The sequence below is a fragment of the Enoplosus armatus genome, chromosome 17, assembly GCF_043641665.1.
Source record: "Enoplosus armatus isolate fEnoArm2 chromosome 17, fEnoArm2.hap1, whole genome shotgun sequence".
Classification (NCBI taxonomy): Eukaryota; Metazoa; Chordata; class Actinopteri; order Centrarchiformes; family Enoplosidae; genus Enoplosus; species Enoplosus armatus.
Genome location: NC_092196.1, coordinates 21,915,206 through 21,924,056, shown reverse-complemented (window position 1 = coordinate 21,924,056; position 8,851 = coordinate 21,915,206). Strand labels below are relative to the sequence as shown.

General features: G+C 43.2%; 1 protein-coding gene across 1 annotated transcript; it reads left to right on the top strand.

The window, feature by feature from the left end:
• The first annotated feature begins 264 nt into the window (after positions 1-264).
• LOC139299820 (globoside alpha-1,3-N-acetylgalactosaminyltransferase 1-like) lies at positions 265-8,851 on the top strand. Its single transcript, XM_070922742.1, has 11 exons — positions 265-279; positions 1,840-1,958; positions 2,677-2,709; positions 2,858-2,902; positions 3,445-3,501; positions 4,784-4,816; positions 4,935-5,069; positions 5,172-5,304; positions 5,521-5,716; positions 7,020-7,239; positions 7,317-8,851. The coding sequence occupies exons 2-11, from the start codon at positions 1,900-1,902 to the stop codon at positions 7,462-7,464; spliced, it is 1,059 nt and encodes a 352-aa protein (XP_070778843.1). The 5' UTR covers positions 265-279; positions 1,840-1,899; the 3' UTR covers positions 7,465-8,851.

Sequence of the window (8,851 nt, the reverse complement as noted above, 5' to 3'; positions counted from 1 at the left end):
TATCAACCTTAATTATTAAAAAGTATCGGTATCGGTATCGGCGATACTGGCCCTGTATTTACTTGGTATCGGATCGATACCAAATCTTGCAGTATCGCACACCACTAGTTGTTACCTGTTGGAGGTGAGGGGCAGGGGGCAGGGGGCGGAGCCTCAGACAGGCGGGACCAGACAGAGAGGTTGATGGAGTGTAATGCTTAAAGCAGCACGAGAGCTGCCAGCACTTCCTGTTTCAGATAATAGAGAGTGAGCGCGCGCTGGGAGTTGCACGCGGACCCGGTGAGCCTCTGATGTTTTAACTGTTTTCTGATTCTCTTTATTTGTCTCTGTCGGTACCGTCTTCGGGCCTGTTTCCGGTTGTCTCGTGGTGTTCAGTGGGTTGATTGACAGTCGGGGTCTGGTCAGAGTCCGCTCATGATGCGGAAATAAGCTCCGTCCGACCCTCAGATGTTGAATAAAAGATCAATAATCAGTTATTGATGACCGTTTGGCAGTGTAACGTCACACACCTGAACAGTGTCCCCAGGTGGGGGTGCGCTGGAGGTTTAAGTGAACCAGCAGACTTCAGCTCAGCTGGTTCAGAGAGTTAAACAATAAGGTAACTCGAATAAAATACACCGTTTTCTCTATGAAGTCTGGTACAGAAACCTCCGGTCTCAGATCCTGGGCCCGTCAGTTTCTGAGGTAGAGCTGAGTGAGGGACTGTGGACAGCTTCCACTGTATCCTCTGCATGTTGACATGTATTGATCGTCTCATATTAAGGATGTATTATTATCCGTTATTTTTTTTCCGTTATTCGTCCCAGCTGACTTTCCTGCCGGACTGTCAGCTGGTCTCTGATGTTACTGCTGATCTTTAAAACCTCTGATACTGTCAGCTGGAACGTTTTTTACACAAAACAAATAATCTTGTTATTGACCCCCTCCTTCAGTTTTCTGAACAATAGTGGTCCAGATACACGCTGTAAAACATTTGACAGTGCCAGCGCTCTCTGGTGGGCAAACTCTGTAATGGAGAAAGTAACTAAATACATTTAAATTTCGAGGTACTTACACTTGAGTATTTCCGTTTTATGCTACTTTAGACTTCTACTCCACTACATTTATTTATTTATTTATTTATTTATTATAGATGAAGCATATAAAGTCATTGAACTAATTCTGATGTATCTGCCTGGGTGATTAACTGGTCTAGTTGTACCTGTAGTACAGGTCCTGGATTAGAGGGAGCTGGAACCCTCCAAACAGTCAGACGTTCATTAACAGAAACGCACGACTCACTCAGATACTGAATAACAAACTGGAACGAGCAGACGGAGTCAGTGAAGTCCTGCAGCAGCGAACAGCATGAGAACAGTTCATCCAAAGAAAAACTATAATACGACAAAAAATACAAAAACATTTGATGGTTTCAGCTTCTTCCATCACAGGAAACTGGAACTCAACAAGAAGACTCTTCGCTGTTTTCTGTTTTACAGACCGAACGATTAACAGATTAATCGATAACAAAACTACGATCATAAACACAGGAAGTTAACTGCTCATCAGGGCTGGGAGCTGCTGTCTCTGCTGGTTTGGTTGAAACATGTTTAATTTATACTATTTGACTGTTTGACCCTCGCAGAACTGAAGGTTTCTCACATACTTATTATTGATTAGAAACATGTTGAGAGGCCATCACAGCCCCCCCCCCCCCTGTAGATAGTGCTGCTCGCTTCACCGTTACTTCCTGGTTGCTGCTGTTTCCTGAAATACATTAGACGGGGTCTGTCTGAACCCGCTAATCCACAACAGGACGAACAATACTAAGTGCTCTGGTCTGGTCTGGTCTGGTCTCAGGGGATCTGAGGATTCTTAGCCTGTGGATCAGGACAGCCCTGGTCTGACTCAGACTGTGAGATGCATCTGTTAAACGGCAAAACTGTGACTGTGATCCTGCTGTCGGCTCTGCTGCTGGGGTGAGTACTAATACTACAAATACTACTACTGTTAGTGCTAGCAGTACTGATACTAATGCTGCTGGGGTGAGTACTAATACTACAAATACTACTACTGTTAGTGCTAGCAGTACTGATACTAATGCTGCTGGGGTCATTATTAATACTACTACTGTTACTGCTTGCAGTACTGATACTAATGCTGCTGGGGTGAGTATTACTACTATGTTGTTAAGGTGTCTCTCTGTGGACAGACGTCTCTACTGAAACAGTCTGTATGTTGTTCTGGTGTCTCACACTGACAGACGTCTAATAACAAAGCTGCTGTCCTGATCAGTTATTGATAACTTCTGAGGTAGACATTAACTACGACTCCCAGGGTGCATTTCACTAACAAACAGCCAATCACAGAGCTTCACAAAGCTGAAAACAAAACAATGTGCAGCTGAAATGAATTCACTTTTAAATTCAGTAATGACGCGTTTTTGTTACTCTAACAACCAGGACACGTTGGCAACAGTAGCTGAGGCTCATGGGTAATCTAGTATTCTGTGTTCAGTCACATTCAGGAGATCATTTAGAATCACCAGTTTCTCCATCTTTCTAACCCTTTCCATTGATTAAAAACTGACTCCCACCTGCTCAGGTGTAAATATGAAGTCTTACTGAGTTAGAGTTGAACTGTTATCAGCTGTTATTGATGATTCATGATTGATTATGTTTCTGTTTGAACCCACAGAGTGCTGTACTGCTACATCTCCCAGTCCTACAGGTACACACGCGCGCACACACACGTACACACACAGCCACGCACACGATGGGGTGTGAAATGGCTCACGGAGGACGAGACACGCGTACAGACACTTGTGTGGTTATTTACTAAAAGTCCAACCTGTCTGTCGTGTGTTTGTATGTTGCAGATTGGTTGTGTCCTTCGAGCAGGAAGTGATAACAGCTGACAGCAGGTCAGTTACACTAACACACTCCCGTTCTGTCGGAGTTTGCCCTGGGTGTGGACTGATGGGCTTATCAGCTCAGGGACCTTCACACAGAGCAGCTGTTACCTGTTCACCTTTTCACCTGAGCTCCTCCAGCTGTATCGTTGTATTCAAAATGCATTTCCATACAATGAAAAACTGGTTCAGTAGGATCTCAGACAGACTTCCTGTTACTAACTAAAAAGGTACTCGCAGTAAAAGTCACAAAATGATTCAATGTGTGTTCGTCATCACCTGTGGGTGTGATGTGTGTTCAGAGCAGGTTTTCAGTGATCCATAAATCAACACTGACTTACTAATAATAACAGAAAGTCTTGATCTGAGGTCTGTGTTACTCTGATGTCTCAGAACAGGACAAACAAATGTTTCTCCACAAAGGACTGCAGAGACCTTTGTGACGGGAGCTGTTTGATCAAGAGGGGACCCCTGCTGGGCATGCCCAGTCCAGTCCTTAATTGTGTGTGCGTGTGCGTGTGCGTGTGCGTGTGCGTGTGCGTGTGCGTGCGCAGATCTGCTGCCGATGTCATCTCTGTCAATCACGGGTTCCACCTGGTGGCTCCTGACCAGTAAGTACAATTATCATCATCATCATCATCATCATCAGATCATTTTGATTGACAGCAGCTTCTTGTGTTGGTGGTGGGAAGGGATTCACTATTTTTTCAGGTCACTGATTGGATGCTTAAGACAAACAGTTTTAATGTGTCACTGACTGAGACCATATACAATGAACCCGCCATTTCCCTTCAAATTAAACCTCTCAGTACATAGACAGTGTTTCCCACAGGTTGAGAATTTACTTGTGGTGATGCGTGGCACGGCGTTGTGATGGGTGGTTCAGTAATAAACTAGTCAAACAAAGGTTTATGAATAACTCGGAGAGACGTAACGTTAGTGCAAAATTATATATCATTAAGTTAGCCAGCCAACATAACAGTTGTGTTAGAGGCTAACATTATTAGCTAGTTAGACTGGCTAGCTACCCTCATAAGTTAATATAAGATGTGCATCATTAACATTAACACATTAGATACGACAAGGCATTCTTTTTAGGCATCCAATAATAGGGCTGTAATGGTACACAAAATTCACGGTTCGGTTTTTATGTTTTTGGTAGAGCAGGGAGAACCAGGTAATGCCACGTAATTTATTTTGACATTCAACAGTGTCTCATTGGCCATAATTCTTACTATATACAGAGGGCTCCAAAAGTCTGAGACCACATTGAAAATCTCAAATATTTTCATGTAAACTTGGAAATAATCACAAAGTTTGAGGATTCAGAAACATTTAAAAAAAAAAAAGTTATGACATGTAAAATGAAGCAGAAATATTTTGATTCTGCACTTTTACATCGGCAAACAAATGTAAGTAAATTCGTGGCATTGACCAACTGAACTCCTTCGTCCAAAAGGTCAGATGTCTTTGAGTTGTGTCCGTCCATCGAAGCATGCGTTCAGATGACACTGGATCTGATCTCCTCATATATGAACGTTCCAGGTAAAACCTGCGCTCTACAATTTTTGTTCCGCAGTGCTGATGGTCCGCTGGCCTGTGTGCATTATGAAATGACAATTGCGCGTGTCCTGATCTCATTCCTGCTCTCCAGGATGAACCCTTTAGATTTCAATGACTCCATCAATTTTCCTCTAGCGCCACCGTCACGACAAACTACATTTTTAGCTCCACTACATTTCAAACTCTAAGAATAGTTAAATCATCAGGATGGAGTTTGTTCATTTTGTGACTGTAATGAACACTGCAGCCTCCGGTGCTAACAGTGCCAACAGCGCTAATAGCAGTTCAGACTGTCTGGTTGTTCTGACGAGGAAACTGTGTGTGTTTCAGTCTGCAATACAAACAGCCCAGCATCGTGCAGGGGTGAGTATCATTCACTGTTGTTCCTGCTGTTCTTGTTGTTAGTGTGTCTCGTCACTGTTGTTGTTGTTGATGATGATGTTTGCTTCTTAATGATGTCAGTTTGTGTCTTTAATCATAGTCGTACTGACGTGGTGACGGTGACGCCCTGGTTGGCTCCCATCGTCTGGGAGGGAACCTTTAACCCGGTTCTACTTGATAGCATCTATAAACCGAAGAACATCAGCATCACAGCCACCGTGTTCGCTGTTGGAAAGTAAGTATGAAATCACAACCCTGTGGTTTCCGTGCCGCCCTGAACATAGTATTTCTGGTTTAACCTTTGATCTGGAGGTGACCCCTGTGACCATCTGGACAGGTACATCAGGTTCCTGAAAGACTTCCTGGAGACAGCAGAACAGCACTTCTTCGTTGGTTTCAAGGTGCATGTTTACGTGTTCACCGACCAGCCTAAAGAGGTGCCCCAAGTTGAAATGGCTGCCGGCAGACAGGTAAACGGACAAGGCAAATGAAAAGATGCTGTTACCAAACAAAGTCAGTGCAGGTTCAACAGATTTACACTGATCTCAGCTTTAACTCATCTACCTGCTGGAGGTTTGTTTTCAGAGATGAAATCTGTCTGCCATGTTTTGTAGTTATTACAAAAAGAACAGCAGTTTTTCTGGAGGTTTGATGTCCAATGACTCCTCTTCCTCGTCCCCCTCCAGCTGACGGTGCGATCAGTGCCCAGCTCGAATCGCTGGCAGGAGATCTCTGCTCGAAGGATGGAACTCGTCCAGACGCTGATAGAGGAGAAGCTTCGCAACCACACCGACTACATCTTCTGTCTGGACGTCGACTCTCAGTTCCACGGCCGCTGGGGCACCGAGTCACTGGGCGAATTGGTCGCTGTGATACATCCAGGTCAGTAAGCAATACCGGCCCTCCAGCACTCCACTGTCCTCATCCAGTCTGATGTATACATGTATCGCTGCCCCCAAGTACCCTCAGCCACCTTCTGGTATGGCATTACTATGGCTCTCAAAGATGTTCATGTTTTTTTGTAGACCAAATCCAAAATGTGTATTTAATTAAGTATTGTCACATAGAACCATCATCATCAAATAATAAAAATGACCAAATTTGATCAGTATGTAAACTACTGCAGGCAGTGTCTATAAGATATGTGTCAAATTCTCTTAAAACATTTTACAGGACAGGAAACAAACTTGAGCAAACTTGATGCATAGCAGTGTCACAGTGTCCCCAGCAAGTCGTGCTAAGGCTAATACAGAGTCCTGGGAAGGCTGCCCATGCCGCTGCAGTATTGTAGTTGTTTTATTCTCCCATTGAAAAGTTTCACCTCATTGTCAAAAGATTAATAGAGGAAGGATTGTCCTCATAAAGTAGTCTCTACTCACAATGTAGGTTACTGCTTTTACTGCATGCTGTTAATATTTGCTTTTATTTTGAAGGCAACTTCAAATTCAGGACTTGGGTATTTATTGATCTGCAGAGGTCTGTTGGGACTCTCACAGCAACCCAAAACTGCATCTCAATATCTACAATTAAACCAAGAAGTTCTAGCTTAGCTGCTGGCTAGTGTTATTTAACATTTGACTTATTCTCAGTCACACAAAGATGGTGATTGGCCAAACATTGATTTTAATAAATAATGTTAATTAGAAAAAAATGATTATTTGGTCTATAAAATTATAGAGAATTGTAAAAATGACCATTGCCATTTCTTAAAGCCCAAGATGATGTCCAACAGTTCAAGACTAAAATATATCCAATTTTCTATAACATGAGACAGAAAACAAGAAAAACTCACAACGATTAATCAATTATCCAAATAGTTTATACTAATTCAACGCTAATCATCAACTCTAATCACCGGCTGACACCTTAAGTTACTAACCCTACTCTTCAGAATTGTCAGCATCTCAGAGATTTTAGGGGTTTTCATTTCTTTGCTTAGCTTCTTAAATTAAAAATTTCAGTTGGTGGTGAGCAGTGTGACGACGTGTGAAGGTGTCAGACTGTACAACGTGTTACCTGCCTTGACTGTCAGCTTGTAATGAGGAGCTTCTGTTTTTAGATCTTTGTATTTTCTGGGATTATGTTCTAAGGTGGGATACTCACCAGTTGAGTGTACCTTCTGAAATAGTCCCAGTTTCCCAGACTCTTATGTTTTGAAATGAAATAAAATTCTGTGTTTCTGCAGGATACTACAGGGACGCCCGCAGCAGGTTCCCCTACGAGCGGAGGCCAGAGTCTAGAGCCTACTTGGCTCCTGGGGACGGGGACTTCTACTACTGTGGGGGGGCGTTTGGAGGTCTCCTGCAGGAAGTACACCTGCTTGCAAAAACCTGCCGTTCCAACTTTGAGGCTGATGCCAAGGAAGGCATCGAGGCTGCCTGGCAGGAGGAGAGTCACCTGAACAGGTAGGCAGAGTCACCTGAACAGGTCTTGACCCTCATTGTATTTCTGATGACTGTACTTCTTGTTCCTGTGTGTTCAGGTACATGTGGATCAACAAGCCCAGTAAGGTGCTGTCATCTGAGTACCTGTGGCAGGACTTCAAACCCAGAAACCCAGAGATTCACATCATCAGATTCTCTGGAGTCGTTAAGAACTACGCTGAGATCCGGCCCAATGTCAGAGTCTGAACTCAGCTGAACCAGACTGAACTGAGCTGAAACCCCCAAAGTCAGGGTTTGAAAGGGTTTGGAAAAGCCCGGTTAATCTACCACACACCTCTGGAACTGGTTCACACCTGTCTCTAACACCTGAGGCTTACCCACAATCCACCTCTTCTCCTGACTTCAGACTGTCAATCACAAAGTTTGGAGCTTAACAGCTAAAAGACTGGACACTACAGAATTATATATATATATATGTGTGTATCGATATATAGATTAAAGAAGCACTTCCTGTCGTTACATGATGTCACGGACCGGTCCATTAGGACCTTTAGGTAATGTTGCATCACCCCTACTGAGCATGTGCAACTATTGTTTAACTCACAAAAACAGGACACGTCTGTCAGTTGTCTCACGCCTATATTATACCTCTGCTGTTTTTCTCTACACACCTGGTGTACCCAAGATCCTAAACACAAACAAGCTGTGAATGAGGATAGTGTCAGCAGGCTAACAGAAATACCCATTATGAATAAGGGGTGCTAGTTATGCTAACTATACCAGGCCACTGCTAATTGACGTCAGCTCTCGTCATCATGTACAAAAGCTACAAGCTGCATTCCCCAAGCCCTGTCCTAAAAAGCCAGAACACAGTAACTACATTTTTGATCAAACCTGAGTTAAAACCTGAATCACATGTTTGGCGTCTGTTTTACGATGTAAAAGATGATCATGCTATAGAAATGTATGATTTCCGTGAAAACAGTGTATAAACATGTCACAGAGAGAAGACAGCTAGACAGCTAAAGCAGGAAAGTTATGTCAAGTGAAAACTAGTTAGCGAAATAGCCCCAGGCTAGCCTCAGCTAAATCTACAACAAAATGTAGTCGTCTGATTTTTCTCTAGCTGTAAAAAATAGAATACAATTATGATGGTTCTGCTAAAGGTAACTAGCTTAGCAGAGTATCAGTAGCTGCCATCTCAGCTTTTGACTCACACGACAAACAACAATCAATGTCTTCCTGTTCAGCCCATCTTTTTTTTTTTTATCTCCAATGACTTCCTGTCTGGACAGGAAATGAGACACAAACTGGTTTCCATGTCTCACTGTGAGGAGACACTGTATTGACTTACATTCATTCCCTGGAGACCGACACGAACGTTAAACCAGGTCTCAAAACACTAAAAGTAAGGAACACATGTTTCACACACGAGGGCCCTCCTGGGATCACCAGGTAATCAATAGCTGTGATCAGGGGTCACTGTGATGCCACGGCTCTCCTCTGAGCTGCTTCATGATGCCTTCAGGGACTGTTGGTTTTCTTCTCACAGTTAATTTGTCGAGTCTCAAACACAAATCTTTCTGAGCTGTGTCCTGTCAGTATCAAAATAAAAGTCCATGTCCACTCATCA